Source organism: Wolffia australiana, chromosome 8 (assembly GCF_029677425.1).
Source record: "Wolffia australiana isolate 7733 chromosome 8, ASM2967742v1".
Taxonomy (NCBI): Eukaryota; Viridiplantae; Streptophyta; class Magnoliopsida; order Alismatales; family Araceae; genus Wolffia; species Wolffia australiana.
This window is the reverse complement of record NC_135842.1, coordinates 4,413,064-4,430,061: the sequence shown is the minus strand read 5'-3', so window position 1 is coordinate 4,430,061 and position 16,998 is coordinate 4,413,064. Positions and strand designations below refer to the sequence as shown.

Here is a 16,998-nt window from a genome sequence, read left to right as displayed (position 1 = left end):
ACAAGATTACCAGTATTAGTTCTCAGTATTAGTACTATTAAATTTCATCGACAGTATTAGTCCTCACTTCACTTTGTCGCGATTCCTCTTAATTGGATATGCTCTCATGTCTACCATGGTTAATTTCATTTACTTCATTACTTTATGGAAAAAATATATACATTCGATTAAAAGAATAAAGGGAGAGATTCATGAAAACGAGTGACACATAAGTTTTACTTCAGCTATTGCGAGTTTGGGATTTCGGAAAAAATTGTTCTTCAAGATAGATGATCACACAAATGTTTATTTCACTTACGGTTGTCAGGAGATTAATCTCAACGTACATCAGAGCTAGTTATTTTATTATCAAAATCCGATATTTTCAGCGAAATAATGTTTTACAATCTTGACATTAACAAACAAGCGGTGCAAAATTTTAACATCGCACTAACCAAAAATCTCTTGGTGGCGATGAAACATTGTTCTGGTATTCGTGATTGGAATTCTATAGACAATTTTGTGTTCATGATTGCTTCAAACAACAAAAGAACTAAAGAAATCGAAGAAAAAGGGGTGAAATTGGCGCAAAATTTACATTTCCCAATCCAACTCATGAAGAGTGTCTGGCAAAACTAAAGCAAATTTTTTGGGCTTCGGGAAAAAAATATTGCGATGAAGTTTTAATTCCATGAGGTTCAATCAAATTTTGCAGTCACTGGTAAATTTTGATAAAAAAAGTTTCATTGACACCACAAAATACAACTTTAGCAAAAGCAATTCCTTTCAGAACGCAGAAAATGTGGAATTAACCAAAATAGTTTCCAATTATTGCACGAGAAATTGCTCGTAAACCACAATCCATAGAATCGAGGTAAAGAGAAAAAAAACATCGGAATGGAACTCGAGAAAGATCGAGCGTACCTAAAGATCACCACCACTGATGAACAAGAACACCGCTGCCCCTGAGCTTAGAGAAAAGATCGAAGCACTGACCGTAAGTGTTTTGATACTTGGGCGATCTCTTACCCGGACAACATTTCTGCCACCGATTATAATGGCATTCAAGAAATAGCTCATCGATCAAGCAGATAGCCCCGGTCTCGATCAATCTGGGAAGAACATCAAACTCCGCGCCCTCAATATCCATCTTCATCACCACATAATCAGTCACGGACACCACGCTTTTAAGCCACCCGGCGAAATCCAGCCCTTGGATCTCATCCACCACCCTCGTTTGATCGGATCCAACGGCGGATGAAGCGGCGGGCACGACCCTGCCCATTCCTCTCCTTCCTTCGCCTCCATTAACCTCAAAAGAAAGCGTCTCGTTGCGCACCCACGCCGCAAATTTCACCAAATTCACCCCTTTCTTCGATTCATACTCTTTGTAAAAGGTTTGATCCGCTTCGATTGCGTAGATCTCGAACGTTTTGTTCTGCTTTGGGTATTGCTTCTTGAACCAGCTAACAATGCTAGAACCGTAGCTGCGGGCACCCACGTCGATGTAAACGTACCTGGTTTTGAAATTGATGTCCACCATGGAAGATAAATATTTGATGTTCTTGGCGTTCTTCTTGAGGGTGATCCAAGGCTTCAATGGCTCCTCTTCGATTAAAGGTTCAACAGACTGTAATAACTTCGATTTGTACTCTGGCATGACGCATTCAAAGGTTGAAGGATCTTCCTCGGAATTTTGTTCTTCCGATTTCTGAAGAATGATTTCTCGAGCGGGAGAATTATCCAGCCCACGCGTCTCCCGATTCCTCTGTAGAACGAATCCAGGAAAGAGATTTAAAAATGAATTGTAGCTGTAAGAATCTCCGGCGGAGGATGTGTGCACAACAAGAAACCCATCTGATTTGAGGGTTCGCGTGATTTCCATGGCTAGATTTGCAGGACGGGGAGATCGCTCGATTGTGTGATGGCCGCAGAAGATGAAATCGAAGGTGCTGTTATCAAAGGGCAGGCCGAAGAGATTCCCCGCTACTACCAACGGCAGAGATTTCTTCTTGGAAACTCCCACGGCGTCTACTACGCCAATCTCCTTCAACGCAAGAACTTCTTGGCCGGTTTCCGCATCCATGCACAGGGATTTTGAGGTATTCGAGAGGAATTCATTGTTGAGCAGGTCCTGGAAGATTGCGGAGTAATAAAACACCGTCCTCCGCCATTTCCTTGTCGACCAGACGGGATTTGGCGAGGAATTTTCCCCGGCCATCGAGGAAGACTCGGTCTGGGGTTGCGAGAAGAAGCAGAAATCCAGCGCATCGCACTTTTCGCCGAGAACAATAGCACCGTACATGAATCGAACGGCCACGAACATAACGCCGAAGAACAAAAGCCGCACGAAGAGAAGCCTGAACGAGCCTTGCTTCCCCGCCGGTCCCATGGCCGATCTACGGCAAAGTCCGAAGCCTAACCTCGCCGGTGAATCAACGAACCTTCAGAAAATCAACAAACCTTGGGGAATTGGGAGGATTGACGAAGACAGCACCAAAGTTAGCGCGTGCAGAATCTGGCGGCGGTGTGGTTGCCTCCAACGAGATTCCTCGCAGAACGACGATTCGAAAAAGAAAGAATCCGCCGAGAAAAGAAGAAATCCATTTCACGGAATCTAAATCAGCTCCGCTTCAATCGTCAATCCTCAATCTTCAAATATTCAATTCACATAAATCGAAATCATCTCCGCTCCAATCCTCGATCCTCAAACCTCAATCTTCAAGACTTCAAATCTTCATCTGCAATCTTCAGCATTCAATCTTCAATCTTGAACATTCAATCTTCAATCTTGAACATTCAATCTTCAATCTTCAATTCACAGAAACCTCCGCCTTGACCTCTAATGGCGGCGGGCGAAGAACATCGATTGAGGCGAGAAAGAATTTAAAAAGGGGGTTTTTCAAGGGGAGAGGGCCCACCACCGTAACCGTTTCCACGAAAAGAATACCCTCGCTTGAATTACGATAATGCCATCTCGAGCGCTCCCCTAATATCCCGGATCAGTGGCAATATCGATATTTTCTCCAAGTTTGAGAGCTAAGTTGAACGCCTCCCCCAGGTGGCGTTCACGCGGTCACGTGGTGGGACAACAAAGGGGCTATTCTCAGCCGTTGGATCTGACCTGATCGGGATTGATCGAGCCGTCGCCGCCAACCCGTTGACCGACCGCTTTCTCTGCTTTAATGGGCTGGCTGACGCCTGCGTTGACGTCTGTGCTGAGCTGGCATCCTACGTGGCAACCTAACAACAACAGATGTCAAATGATGTTACTGACGGGGACGGGACGGGACTTAACTACTGTTTGTTTGGATATCTGTTCATCCGTCCATATTTCGTCATCTTCATCATTCTGTCATCAGTCCCGTCCATGTGGCCATGTCTCTCTCTCTCTCTCTCTCTCTCTCTCTCTCTCTCTCTCTCTCTCTCTCTCTCTCTCTCTCTCTCTCTCTCTCTCTCTCTCTCTCTCTCTCTCTCTCTCTCTCTCCATCACTGATTAATGGCAAAATTGACTTTGGCCATCTGTCCATCTGTTTGGACAGAGGATGGATTGGGATACAATTAATTATGATACATCATCTTTCTTCCAATCCTAATATTACCACTAACAAGACATGGTCGTTTTGTTCTGTTCTTTTCAAATGAACAAAAAATTCGCACAAAAGAACCGCACAGGGGTCTGTTCGTTCTGTTCTTTTTTGTGCAAAAATTAGAACAGATGTTCGAACAATTAGCACAATCCGAACAAAATTCGCACAATTCGCACAAATTCGCACATTCCCACAATTTGAACAAAATTCGCACATTCCCACAATTCGAACAAAATTAGCACAATGGACAAAATTCGCACAATTCGAACAAAATTCGCGCAGTGTACAAAATTCGCACAATTCGCACAAACCGAATCGCACACGGGTATGGCGATGTTCTGCGCGAATTTGATTTTGTTCTGTTCGGAAATCCAAACAGAACGCACAATTCGTTCCAATTCGCACAAAGCGAACAGAACGACCATGTCTACCACCAAGTGTTGACTGGGGCTCGGGGATGGACGACGGATGGAACGGGACTGAACGGCCCTTCCGTTCGGTCATCGGTATCAAGACTTTTCATTTCTTGATGAACTGAATGGATGGCTGGATGGAGTTTAACGACTGTTTGGGACATAGCTAAGGCTTGATCTACCAAATTCAGTCCACCATCATCGATGCCGATTATCTGATTCAAAATGCGCGGTTTGAATCAGATCAAAGTTGTTGATCTAATGTTACAAATATATGTTCTTCAATGCACATTATATTCTTTAATGTGCACTCAATCTCCTTCACCTACCAAAGAGTGGAGGAAGAATATAGGAGAAAATGTGAAACTTCCTGTTTCATTTAGCAAGGGAGTCTATTCCTTTTATAAGGGGTGGACGGCGTAACTGTTAAAAATGTTGGAGAATAAGAGAAAACCGATAAACATTCTAAATTTAAGAATAACATTACGATGTTATTATCCAGCAAAAGTGGATCTGTGCATAATGTTTCTTCACTCGTGACGTCAGCCTACAATGTCTAGTTATTCCAAGATCTCTCAGAATCTGTCTGTCTCATGTCTCTCTCTCTCTCCTTCTTTATTCCTCTCTCTCTCACCTTCTCTATTGCTTTCTCTTTTGTCTCTCTGTCCCTCTCTCTCCCCCTCTACTTCACCTTCTATCATGATCTCTCTCTCATTCTCAATCAAATAGACTGATAATATCAATAACCGTATATTTCCAAGTTCAAGTTGATCTCACTTGTCACAGGAAATATCAACAAGCCTGATATAGTGCAGCATATGTCCTTCTTTATCTCTCTCTCTCTCTCTCTCATTTGCGCCCTCTAGACATGGTTGTTCTGTTCTGTTCGTTTAAACGAACAAAAAATTCGCACAAAAGAACCACACAGGACCTTGTTCTTTGATCTGTTCTTTTATTTTTCAAAAACGAACAAAATTTGCACATTCGCACAAAACTAGAACCAAATTCGCACAAAGCGAACAAAAGAACTGCACACGGGTCTGTGCGATGTTCTGTTTGAATTTGTTTTTGTTCTGTTCGGAAAACCGAACAGAATGACAATTAATTCATTAAAGCAAATTAGGATGCCTGATTATATGGTGATGGTGCTGGAGAAGGACCGTCCAAGAAGCGGCCAGGGAGGCAAGGGATGGCGCAGAGCTTATCAAAATGAAAAAGATGCTTGCGGACGCGGTAGATGTACACAGTGTAGAGCACAGCGGCGAGCGTCACCGACATAAAGGACAAAATCACCAACCACCCAAAATCCTACACAAGAGAGAAAATGTGAGAGAATAGGGTTTTGAATTTCTCAAACTAGGTCCACCGGAAGAATTAATGCATACCTGTGGGTGCGAGATTATGATTCCCATGACATAAGCCAGCAGGTCGAAGATAGACTGGATCGAGTTCTGGGTTCCTCCTACGATTAATCGGTCTGACTCCGGGACAAGATCCTGTTCATCCAATGAAAATTCATGAGGCCTTAAGTACAACACACACCTTTCCAATCACGACACAACTTTCTCTAACTCTAACTTTGAATTCGACTTTGGCAGAGAGATTTATCAGTAAAGGGTTTTCCTCATGTTCTAACGACGTCAACATGTGATATTAATACAATCTGCACCCGCACCGACGACTGCCGCCATCGGCCCACCCAACGTGACAACGGGCCTGCCCATACTAGCCCAACAACCAGGTTTTTTAAAGGCCAGGCCAACACCAGAGAAGACAGCTTTTGACCATCTTAAGTAATTCTCAGAACCATCATCTTCAGCTCACTCACTCACAGTTCCTTTCACAGACGGCCATCCCTGAAGCAAGGAACTCTTCTTCCAGAAATTGGTGTGAATCATTCCATCATTGCAACGGCGCTGTCAACTTCATTGGACCTCCCTCTATTCCTCTCTCTTCTCGTGTCCTCATATCTCAACCTCTCAGAACCTCTCTCGGATGAGTGCAAGTTGTATTGATATTTCTATTGCGGATTGAAAGGGGACGTATCAGATTTCGATGTTGATTCTTTCACAAAAAAAGATATTGATGTTGGTTGATAGTTTGCTGATAACCGTCGACCGTCCATACGAGGCTATCAACATGATAGGTTCCAAAGGACTGAATTGAATTGGATTGATATCAAGCAGCAATTTCTGTCCTCAATATCGATATAGAAATCCAAAGGTAGCGGAATGCGACAATGTAAGATAATATAGACAGTTCGGTGACGATCGAGACAACTCCCCCTCCGGTGGAGTTTCTTCTCGTGCTCGGGCGACTCCTCCTCTCCAGATGAGTTCCTCCCTCCAGGCGGACGAAGGCTTGTCTCCCTCCCGCTCTGGCCCCTTTCCCGATTTCGAAATTGTCGGGTGCTTCCAAGAAAATAGCAAAACTAACATTCCTGTCCGACGGCCTTTATATATAGGGTAGCGACCTCAGAGGCTACACGGTCAGCTCGACTGGTCAACGGTACGTTGACCAGGCGTTCTTTTCTTCTTTCTTTGATACTTTCGTGAATAGAACTTATCACAACATCATCGTGAACTAGGCCAGTTGACATCAACAATGACATTGACATTGAATGGTCCTAAGAATCCAAAAGCTCATATCACAGATGTGAGGATAGAGGAGATACAGAGGTAAGATTGCCGCCAGGACTCAGCAGGAGAGGGAAAGCCCCAGAAAGATCATCAGTGGAGGGAGGTAAATGGCAGGAAGATCATTGCAAGAGGAGAATATACAAGAACTAGCGACTTCCATTCACTTCTTCGCTGCCCTCCAAAAGGGTTGGCTGTCCTATTTAATGCAGAATAATTGCCAACTGGAAGATGACAAATATACCCTAGCAGGTAAAATGACGAAAAGATCATAGATTGATGGGATCGTATAATTCTCCCCCCTTCAATGACTAGCTTGTCCTCAAGCTGAGCCCTAGCAAAAACTGGTGGGCCAGTCCAAGGTCTGACTGGATCACAATGTCATTCATGGTTGGAGCATGTGCTAGATCATGGCGGGACTGTTGCTCACTTGCAGCTGTGCGGCAGCTCGGGCCTGGCCGGGTTGCTGCTGTCATCGGGCTGGTCTGCACTGAGCTGAGCTTGAGTCGGATGCAAACTGGATTTGGGCCTTAAATTGCTCTAGGTGTGCCAATCCATGGCTGGTCCAATGAAAATCCACGGTCGCTGGGTATCCACGGTGGGTCAGTGGGGATCTGCAGTTGATCCACAAATGCACAGTGGAAAGTGATGAAAAATACCCCAAAGAGTAAAAGGATAAAAATACCATTGATACGATGGGGATCGGATCAAACTTTCTCGTGGCAGTAAATTGACATTCTTGGAAGGATTTGGAGTATATTGACATTCCCATGGCATTATTCGGCCGATTATCTCGGTTGTCATTGATACACTCTAGAAGAGTCTATCATGACACTGATATTGGATCAACTTAAACAAAATAACAGCCTCTGCACATACATTTATCCAATACCATTGTTGGATAACGGATAAGTGCCATGTATAGAACCATTACCATTTTTGATATCCAATATTAATATCAGTTTCGTATGTGCCTTGTGATATGGATAATGATGATGGATATTGTTATTCACAGCCCCCCCACCACCATCACCACTCATGTTGACTCCCCCGTCCCCCACCCCAAGCTGCATCCCCTCCAGCCCCGGGTTGCTTCCCTAGCCGCTCCCTGCAGAGCCTCCACCATCTCAATGGTCCCCCAGAACCCTATCGCCCACCCCTGGCATGCCCCTCCCAACCCCTCCCCAAGCATCCCCGGCTCCATGCCAACCCCCTCCCTCCAACACACAGCATTTTCATTATCACTAATGTTCCACCGAATGTACCAAGATTACCATTATCCGTTATTGGCATCCATTATCAATGTTTGATACCATAATTGCCATTTTTCTCTTTTCATATGATAATGTAAATAGGGATACATCTCACAAAAAAATGGGATAACGGCAATGCTAGTATCAGATATCGGTGGCCTTTCCCTACATGCAGCCCTTCAATTGTGTCTCTTCCTTCCTTGCTGAATCAACTAATTGTCTACAACTAAAGCCTCCCCTCCGTAGGGGACAGGTACAGATATTTAAAAGGAAAGTACTCTAGCAATAGAAGACCAAGATGCCCCTAGTAGAATAAAATGGCAAAAGCACCACAGCAGTGGTTGGGGATTGTACAGGGATCATACCTGCATCTGTTGCATGACAGCCAAGTCAAACATCCATAGCCCCAGCCGTGAAATAGCAACTCCACCCATGAGGAGCCAGGAAGAAAGGAGTTGATTTTTTATCCAGATTGAAACCACGCACACAAAAAGGCAAGTCCACTGCCCAGATGATTGTACCCAAATTAACATCCGAAATTGTACCGAAATTGCCCAGAGAAGTAAAACAGTTTTAAGAAAAAAATCAAAGGTTTGACCTGTGCCCAGATTGACCAGAGTCCCGTTCTCAAAGTTCGGATGAAAGAATGGACGACTGGGTATGCAACAGTTGCCATGATGCCGATAATGGCGCTAACTCCCCTTGCCAGCCCGATTACATAAGCTGGAATACCTTGCCATTTGAGGGCAGCCGTCATCAATGCCCCAAAGCTGTTAATTCAGCATAAGAACATGAATAATCCTGTAAAGAAATCGCATAATTTTATTTCTCTTAGGATATGCACCTGAGAACTGTGAAATAGAGAAGAGCCAAGGCAATCCCGGCAAGACAAACTTCCTGCTTCAAGTAAACGGCCCATGCATCAAAGAACATAAAACCTGAGTGCCCATCTGAATGTGTCGGCGAGTCATCAGTAGTTTCTTCCCTATTAGGGGGACAATCCTCAAGGCGGTCAACTGAAATCAACTTCGCTGATCTACGCAGACTGCCCTCGCAGAGAGCCGGGATTCCATAGAACACCGAGTTGAGAAGCCAGAATTGCAACCAAACAGCTACTGTGTTCCATAGAGCGAGGGTGAATGCTGATGCTCTTAAGGAGACAAAACTGATGATCAAGCCGCTAAGAACAGGGGCCAGTAGGTTGCAGCTGAGATCAATCCTTCGGATGATCGAGTTCATGGCTGTCAACAACTCGGGGGGCTGACCAGTTGATATCACAACCACCCTGAAAGTTTATTTTGGGTAGAAATAACAGAAGTTAATGATAATCAGGCATATGATCTTGAAGAGAAGTGGATGAAAGCACAAAAGAAAGATATAAATAGAAGCTAATGATAATCATCTGTATGGTCTTCAATAAGAACAGGCTGAAGGTTTATTTGAGAAGAAATAATGCAAGTTAATGACAATCATCTGTATGGTCTTCAATAAGAACTGGCTGAGGGTTTATTTGAGAAGAAATAATGCAAGTTAATGATAATCATCTGTATGGTCTTCAATAGGAACAGGCTGTGGGTTTATTTGAGAAGAAATACCACAAGTTGATGATCATCTGCTGTATGATCTTCAAGAAAACAAGCAGAATGTTTACTTCAGCAGAAATATCACAAGTTGATGATAGTCAGGCATGTGATCTTCAAGAAAACAGGCCAAAAGTTTACTTGGGCAGAAATAACGAGTTAATAATAATCATGTATATGATCATCAAGAACATAGGCTGATAATGAATTGATAAGTTCTATGCAATGAAATACAAGAGGAAACACAAACACAGAGCAGATCGGTGCCCTGTTGACTAACGCCGTTGACCAAGAAGTTACTAAATAAAGTCGAGGTATTTCCTATAAATAAGACGGAGGTCCAGGTATGAAAGGGGATTTTTCTTGAAAGTAACTCGGCAGTTCGTCGGGAGGCGAAGCAGCTGGAGAGAGTTCGACAGCTGATCGGAGGAGGAGCACGACTCGTCGGGCCGCCAAGAACTAGGAGTCACTAGAAGTCGGAAGATTCGAGAGGCATCGTCAAGATCTTGGCGATCGCGGAGGAGCAGCCTCGGGTGAGAGTATCCCGATCCGCGAAGATCTGATCGGAAGAGATCTAGAAGTTGTAATTTGAATTCGGAAGACATTAGGAAGAAATAATGAATTTCGAATATTGATACTTCTACTTGTATCAATCTGGTATCAGAGCAAACGATCCGCGGCATCAACCGTACCAAATATCGAGATCGGCAAGGAATTCGACGAAAGCACTCAACGATAGCGGAATAGTGATTGGTCAAGATTTATTTGGGCTTGGGCAAGCTATCCAAGATCATTATGGAAGACAGCAAGGAAAAAGGGAAGGCGATGTGCGACGAAGTAGCTGTACCGCGGAGATCCTGGTCGGCATAATGCAACAGCTCCAACTTATGAATGAAACTGGAAACGATTCCAGCTTCGGCGCCTAAACCAGTCCCAGAGGGAGAACCAAGGTACAATCGAGTCCAGACACTTCAAGACAATCCTTCTGACCAAAAGAATGTATACCGCAAGGGAGACTTGCCTTATTTCAATGGCGCCAATGCACAGATGTGGTTGAACTGTGTTGAAAGATTCTTTTCAGTCAACAGACTCACCGACTACGAGAAGCTGCAGTTAGTCTCACTGCATATGGAAGGACCTGCACAGGGGTGGTTTATATACACCGAGAAGAATTTTGGATTCGATAACTGGCTGGTATTCCGACATTTCTTTGAAAAAAGATACAATTTCTCAGTAAGGACTCTGCATTCAGCTTATGAATCTCAAACAGACAGGCACCGTATCAGAGTATCGGTCAGAGTTTGAAGACTTGGTGGCTTTCTTATCGCATATACCAGCAGACGTCCAAGAATCGGCGTATCTCAAAGGGTTGAAACCTGAAGTACGCGTAGAGCTAAACAAATATCGTCCCTCTGGCATACAGGACATTATGGACTACTCGCTTGAGGCAGAGATTAACTTGGCCATTTTAGATGGACAAGAACAACCGGCGCCAGTTGTTCAACCTGCTCCAAGACCAGCTCTCAATAACTATCAGAGATCGGTGGTGGCAGGAAGAGGGGAAGGTCCAGCTCAAAGACACCCCCCAAGAGAGGCACCAAACCCAATCAGACAAGAAATACCTCTGAAGGAAAACAGGAAGAGACTTACTCGACTCTCCCCTGAGGAATTTTTACAAAGGCGAGAAAGGGGTCTATGCTACAATTGCAATGAGAGGTACACTCCAGGTCATAGATGTCAAAAGAAATTGAGTATATATATGCTTCAAGAAGATGTTGAAGAAGAAGAGCAACCGATAACGGAGGAAGACCTCATGCAGCTGGATGAAGCACCTCTGATAAGAGGAGAATTTATGTCAATTCAAGGGTCAAAGGTGGTCACCGGGCCCAGACCCGCTCCTTTCAGACTCTGGGGCCGACTCTACAACCAACGAGTGACTATTCTTATTGATGGTGGGGCCACTTTCAACTTCATTAAACCAAAAGTGATCCAACAGTTGAAGATACAGGTTACACCATATCATAAATTTAGCATTACCTTGGGTGACGGATTTCGTCGACAAACGGAGGGAGTATGTTTGAATCTCCCAATAGAAATGCAAGGGCTGACATTCACTCAAAACTTCATTCCATTTCCCTTGGGGAGTTGTGATATTATTCTTGGCGTACCCTGGTTGAAAACTCTGGGGTGGTTTCACTGTAACTATCACCATCTTATGATCAAATTTTATCTGGATGGGCAGGTCCATACTATTATTTCCGACCCAGAGCTGAATGCGTTGAGATTTACAAAGTTTGCCATTGATCAAGCTCATCAAGAGTGGGAAGAGTCAATGACCTACATTAACGACGCCAAAGATCAGCCTGCATACTCAACTTATGAGGTACTTGCTCTCTCTCTAGATCATGGTCTGCCTTGGTTAAGAGAATGTTACCCATATGTTTTTGAGCAACCGACTGAATTACCCCCATTCCGTGATTGTGATCATCGAATACATCTGGTTCCCGGGGCTAGTCCAGTTAATAAAAAACCTTATAGATACTCACACACCCACAAAAATGTATTGGAAGAGTTGGTACAAGAACTTCTGGAATCAAAAATTATTCAACACTCCAATAGCTGCTTTGCAAGCCCAGCATTATTAGTCAAGAAAAAGGATGGCAGCTTTAGATTATGTATTGATTACAGAGCTTTAAACCAGTTAACAGTACCCAACAGATTTCCAATCCCCATGGTAGATGAACTGCTGGAAGAGTTGCAGGGGATGACGGTCTTTTCAAAAATCGATCTAAAATCCGGATATTATCAAGTGAGAATGCATCCTAGTGATATTCACAAGACGGCATTTAAAACGCATCATGGCCACCGAGTTCCAAGTTATGCCATTCGGATTGTCCAATGCTCCGGCAACATTTCAAGCACTTATGAATTCTATTTTCTACCGACATCTTAGGAAGTTTGTATTGGTGTTCTTTGATGATATCCTAATATACAGCAAGGATTTCCAACAACATGAGCAACACCTTAAGGTTGTATTTGACTTACTGACGAGTAATCAGCTTCATATCAACCCGAAGAAGTGCAAGTTTGGGTGTAAATTCATCGATTTCCTGGGTCATATTATATCAGCTGAAGGAGTGTCCACAGATCCCTCAAAAATAGAGGCAATAACACAATGGAAGACACCTATCACTATCAAGGAATTGAGGGGATTTCTTGGACTGACTGGTTACTATCGAAGATTTGTGTCAAATTATGCGGCCATCGCCCAACCTCTGACCACCCTTCTGAAAAAGAATTCCTTCCATTGGACAGAAAAAGCTGATGCTTCCTTTGAAAGTCTGAAACTAGCCCTGTCCAGGACTCCGGTATTGAGGTTACCAAATTTCTCATTGCCTTTTATCATTGAGACAGACGCCTCAAATATAGCCGTGGGAGCTGTTTTATTGCAAGAAGGCCACCCAATAGCCTATTTCAGCAAGGCCTTTCCCAACCCCACACGGTATAAATCCGCATACGAGAGAGAGCTCATGGCAGTAGTTTGGGCCGTCAACAAATGGAAGCACTATCTTATGTTCAACAAATTCATTATACACACAGATCAGTTTAGCCTACGCTACTTAACAGAGCAAAAAGAAGTGCCTACTCAATACCACCGATGGGTGTCAAAATTATTGGGATACAACTTCGATATTCATTACAAGGCAGGGAAGAAGAATGTGGTAGCTGATGCATTGTCTCGCTCTCAACCAGAGATCTCAGGAGAGTGCCTCTCACTTTCGATGACACATTGGCTGGACAAGATAAAACTCATGCAAGAAGTCAAAGATGATCCGAAGCTGGGAGAAATTTATAAAAGAATTGAAAGTGGCAGCGAACAAAATTCCAATTACACTATTTACCAGGGGTTACTACTTTACAAGGGAAGAATCATCTTACCGACCAACTCTTCTTTAATTGCTGCGATCCTAAAGGAATTCCATGATTCGAAGGTGGGAGGACATGGGTTTTCATAGGACCCTCAAAAGAATAACTCAACAAGTCTCCTGGCCCGGTATGAGAAGGACTATCAAGACATATGTGAATCAATGCCCAACATGTCAACAGAAAAAATCCTCCACATTATAACCAGCAGGACTGTTACAACCTCTACCAATCCCCAATCAAATCTGGGAGGATATCACCATGGATTTCATTGAGGGTTTACCCAAATCGGAAGGGTTTGACTCCATTTTGGTGGTGGTTGACCGCTTAAGTAAATACAGTCATTACATCGCAGTCAAGCACCCATACTCGGCTTCCACTATTGCTGAAATATTCGCTAAGGAGATTGTCAGACTGCACGGGATACCAAACTCCATCGTATCAGATAGAGGCAGCCTGTTTACCAGTCACTTCTGGAAGGAATTACATCGACTGCAAGGCACCCAACTCAAATTCAGCTCATCATACCACCCAGAGACAGACGGTCAGTCTGAAGTCACCAACCGAGGGTTAGAATGTTATTTAAGATGCTTCACTTCAGAGAAACCTAAGAATTGGAAGAATTGGCTACACTGGGCTGAATATAACTATAATACTTCCTATCACACGTCGATCAAGACTACTCCCTTCAAGGCAGTATATGGGCGTGATCCACCTTCACTGGTTCGCTATGGGTCAACTTCCTCCCCTTTCGATTCTATTGACCAGCTGCTGGTAGAAAGGGATATTATGCTCACAACCTTGAAACTGCACTTATCAAAGGCGCAATCAAGAATGAAAATTCAAGCTGATAAACATAGACGAGATGAGGAATTTGTGGAAGGCGATTGGGTCTACTTAAAGATACGACCATACAGAATGAAATCACTAGCAAAAAGGGTGTGCGAGAAGGTATATCCAGAGAAAATACTTAAGGTTCGGCAAACTCCCTACGGAACAGAGGTCTTAGTCAAGTGGACCAAACTCCCCATCAACGAAGCCACGTGGGAGTTGTTACATCGGTTTCACAAATCATTTCCAGAATTCCAGCTTGAGGACAAGCTGGATCTACAAGGGGAAGGTATTGATAAGTTCTATGCAATGAAATACAAGAGGAAACACAAACACAGAGCAGATCGGTGCCCTGTTGACTAACGCCGTTGACCAAGAAGTTACTAAATAAAGTCCCGAGGGTATTTCCCTATAAATAAGACGGAGGTCCAGGTATGAAAGGGGGATTTTTCTTGAAAGTAACTCGGCAGTTACGTCGGGAGGCCGAAGCAGCTGGAGAGAGTTCGACAGCTGATCGGAGGGAGGAGCACGACTCGTCGGGCCGCCCAAGAACTAGGAGTCACTAGAAGTCGGAAGATTCGAGAGGCATCGTCAAGATCTTGGCCGATCGCGGAGGAGCAGCCTCGGGGTGAGAGTATCCCGATCCGCGAAGATCTGATCGGAAGAGATCTAGAAGTTGTAATTTCGAATTCGGAAGACATTAGGGAAGAAATAATGAATTTCGAATATTGATACTTCTACTTGTATCATGAATTAGCATAATTTTTTTTGAACAGCCATGTCTTTGAGGATCACATGATTAATACTAACACCTGTTAATGCTAAGCATGTGATTTTAGAAGAAACAAGCTGAAAGTTTATTAGGGAAGAAACAACATAGGTTAATATAATTATAGTCCTGTAGATGATCTTCACGAGAACAGGCAGAAAATCTACTCTGGGAAAACATAGGAAGTTAATTATGATCATATTATATTTTTGACAACAGGCTAAAAGTCTATTCAGGAAGAAGTGACAGAAGTTAATGATAATCAAGTACACCGATCCTTTGTGTTTAGGAGAACAAGTCAAGAGTTAAATCAAAGAAAATAATACAAATTAATAACAATCATTCGTCTAAGCTTCACGAAAACAAGCATCTGACTAAGTTAGATGCGCGCTGAGAAATCGGGGATAAACAGCCCAAAATAAGAGGATAACTACCATTCTCTCTCCACCAAAATGGTCCCTGCAAGTGTTGAAAGAGCTCCAATAGCGCCAGCAATATTAGTAATAACAACAAGGAACATGAACATAGGAGACCCCCGAGGCAGCTGATCTTGGCCAACGAGAAGGAGAGCAACGGAAAGCCCAGCAATCATGTATGACATGTTCTGAGTCAAGAGCCAAATCCGAAGAACCTAGAATTACAGATTAATCACAGTTCGTATGTTACAAAAGCCCTTGTTTATCGATCAATAAAGGCATGAAGGTTAAAGTTCAGGAATTCAGAAACTTGTGTAGTACTTGTGAGTATGATAACCTGTCGACCCATTTCCCAACCAGGGATCCAAACAGCGCTGTTGATGCTGATTCTACCACGCCATAGATGGCAGTGAAGAGAAGAGAATCTGGCCAAATGCTGATCATGTACAGGCTAACAGAAAACTCCCACATCCTGCAAGAACGCAAAGAACATGAAAGATGGTTGATGATCAGAATCTCCCCGAAACTGTGAAGATGCAAATGAATGATTCAAAACACTCAAAACTTATCCATCGTCATTAAACTTTCATAAAATTTCAGAAATATCGGCCAGAAATTATCGGTGATATCAAGAAGTCGACGGTAGGATAGCTTCTACAGCACGAGAGCACAATGTTTCAGATAATTTTCCAATCCTAAAACTGATCATTGACATTAGAATTATCATGGTAGTAATCCTCTCAAAAGCGAGAATCACCGATCGACGCACACGAGGCAACATTCTTCGGAAATATATATGAAAAATCTGAGAAAAAACGAAGGGATGAACGATGATTCAGCGAATGAACATGCAGATGAATGGCTTGAACCATTCAATGCTTATCCATCGTCACTAAACTTTCATAAAATTTTAGCAATATCAGCCAGAAATTAGCGGTGATATCAAGAAATAGACGGTAGGATAGCTTCTACAGCACGTGCGATGAATGTCTAAGACAATTTTCAAAAGCGAGAACTACCGATCGATTGCGCAACGGGATAAATTATTCGATTTCAGCAATATGGGCCAGAAATTGGTGGCGATAACAAGAAATAGACGGTAGGATAGCTTCTGCAGCACGAGCGATGAATGTTTAAGACAATTTTCAAAAACGAGAATCACCGATCGACGCGCAACGGGATAAATTATTCGAAAATAAACATTAAAAATCTGAGAAAATACGAGAAATGAACGATTATTCAGCTCACCTCGCCCCCCATCTAGCCAGGAAATGCCCGACGTACATCCGCCTGATCAGAGAAGAGTACTGCGGAGGGGAAGGACGAAGCAGAGGCTCCCTGACGTTCTCGTCCGCCATTTTTCCTTCTTCGAAATCTCTCTACAAGGATCCACAGCGAGATGCAATTCAATCTTCGAAGATAAATCTCTACTGGCGGGGAATTTGTAGGGTTTGAATTTTTTTCTCTGCATCGAATTCAGCGGTCTGAGATTGGCTTGCAATCGGATCGATTGGTAGGGCAATGATTCAAAATTCCATCTTTTTTTCCACGGATGATCTGTATATTTGAAATCTTGCTTGAACCATGGATGGTCTTGCTCGAACATG

General features: G+C 43.4%; 3 protein-coding genes across 4 annotated transcripts; 1 reads left to right on the top strand and 2 right to left on the bottom strand.

Moving 5' to 3' along the window:
* Positions 1-787: 787 nt before the first annotated feature.
* On the bottom strand, positions 788-2,856 carry LOC144706399 (methyltransferase). Its single transcript, XM_078579324.1, has one exon. The coding sequence runs from the start codon at positions 2,369-2,371 to the stop codon at positions 911-913; it is 1,461 nt and encodes a 486-aa protein (XP_078435450.1). The 5' UTR covers positions 2,372-2,856; the 3' UTR covers positions 788-910.
* Positions 2,857-4,914: 2,058 nt separating this feature from the next.
* Positions 4,915-16,998, bottom strand: LOC144706959 (solute carrier family 40 member 1-like). 2 transcript variants are annotated; one of them, XM_078580057.1, is made up of 8 exons: positions 16,640-16,998; positions 15,713-15,863; positions 15,410-15,606; positions 8,716-9,156; positions 8,470-8,641; positions 8,237-8,374; positions 5,368-5,478; positions 4,915-5,290 (listed from the first exon to the last, which is right to left on the bottom strand). In XM_078580057.1, exons 1-8 carry the CDS (start codon positions 16,747-16,749, stop codon positions 5,102-5,104), a joined length of 1,509 nt encoding a protein of 502 aa, XP_078436183.1. In that variant the 5' UTR covers positions 16,750-16,998; the 3' UTR covers positions 4,915-5,101. The 2 variants fall into 2 exon arrangements, with proteins under 2 accessions (XP_078436183.1, XP_078436184.1); XM_078580058.1 differs by having other exon boundaries at positions 15,729-15,863; positions 16,640-16,653.
* On the top strand, positions 10,396-12,404 carry LOC144706521 (uncharacterized). The gene has a single exon (XM_078579519.1). The coding sequence runs from the start codon at positions 10,707-10,709 to the stop codon at positions 12,402-12,404; it is 1,698 nt and encodes a 565-aa protein (XP_078435645.1). The 5' UTR covers positions 10,396-10,706.

Bases quoted from the DNA above. Each gene is read 5' to 3' on its own strand.
- LOC144706959 (XM_078580057.1), bottom strand. From the start codon at position 16,749: ATGGCGGACGAGAACGTCAGGGAGCCTCTGCTTCGTCCTTCCCCTCCG. The intron at 5,479-8,236 runs GTATGATCCCTG...TTGGATGAACAG, and splicing joins CTGTCATGCAACAGATGCAG to GATCTTGTCCCGGAGTCAGA. The intron at 5,291-5,367 runs GTATGCATTAAT...TCTCTTGTGTAG, and splicing joins TCATAATCTCGCACCCACAG to GATTTTGGGTGGTTGGTGAT.
- LOC144706399 (XM_078579324.1), bottom strand. From the start codon at position 2,371: ATGGGACCGGCGGGGAAGCAAGGCTCGTTCAGGCTTCTCTTCGTGCGG.
- LOC144706521 (XM_078579519.1), top strand. From the start codon at position 10,707: ATGAATCTCAAACAGACAGGCACCGTATCAGAGTATCGGTCAGAGTTT.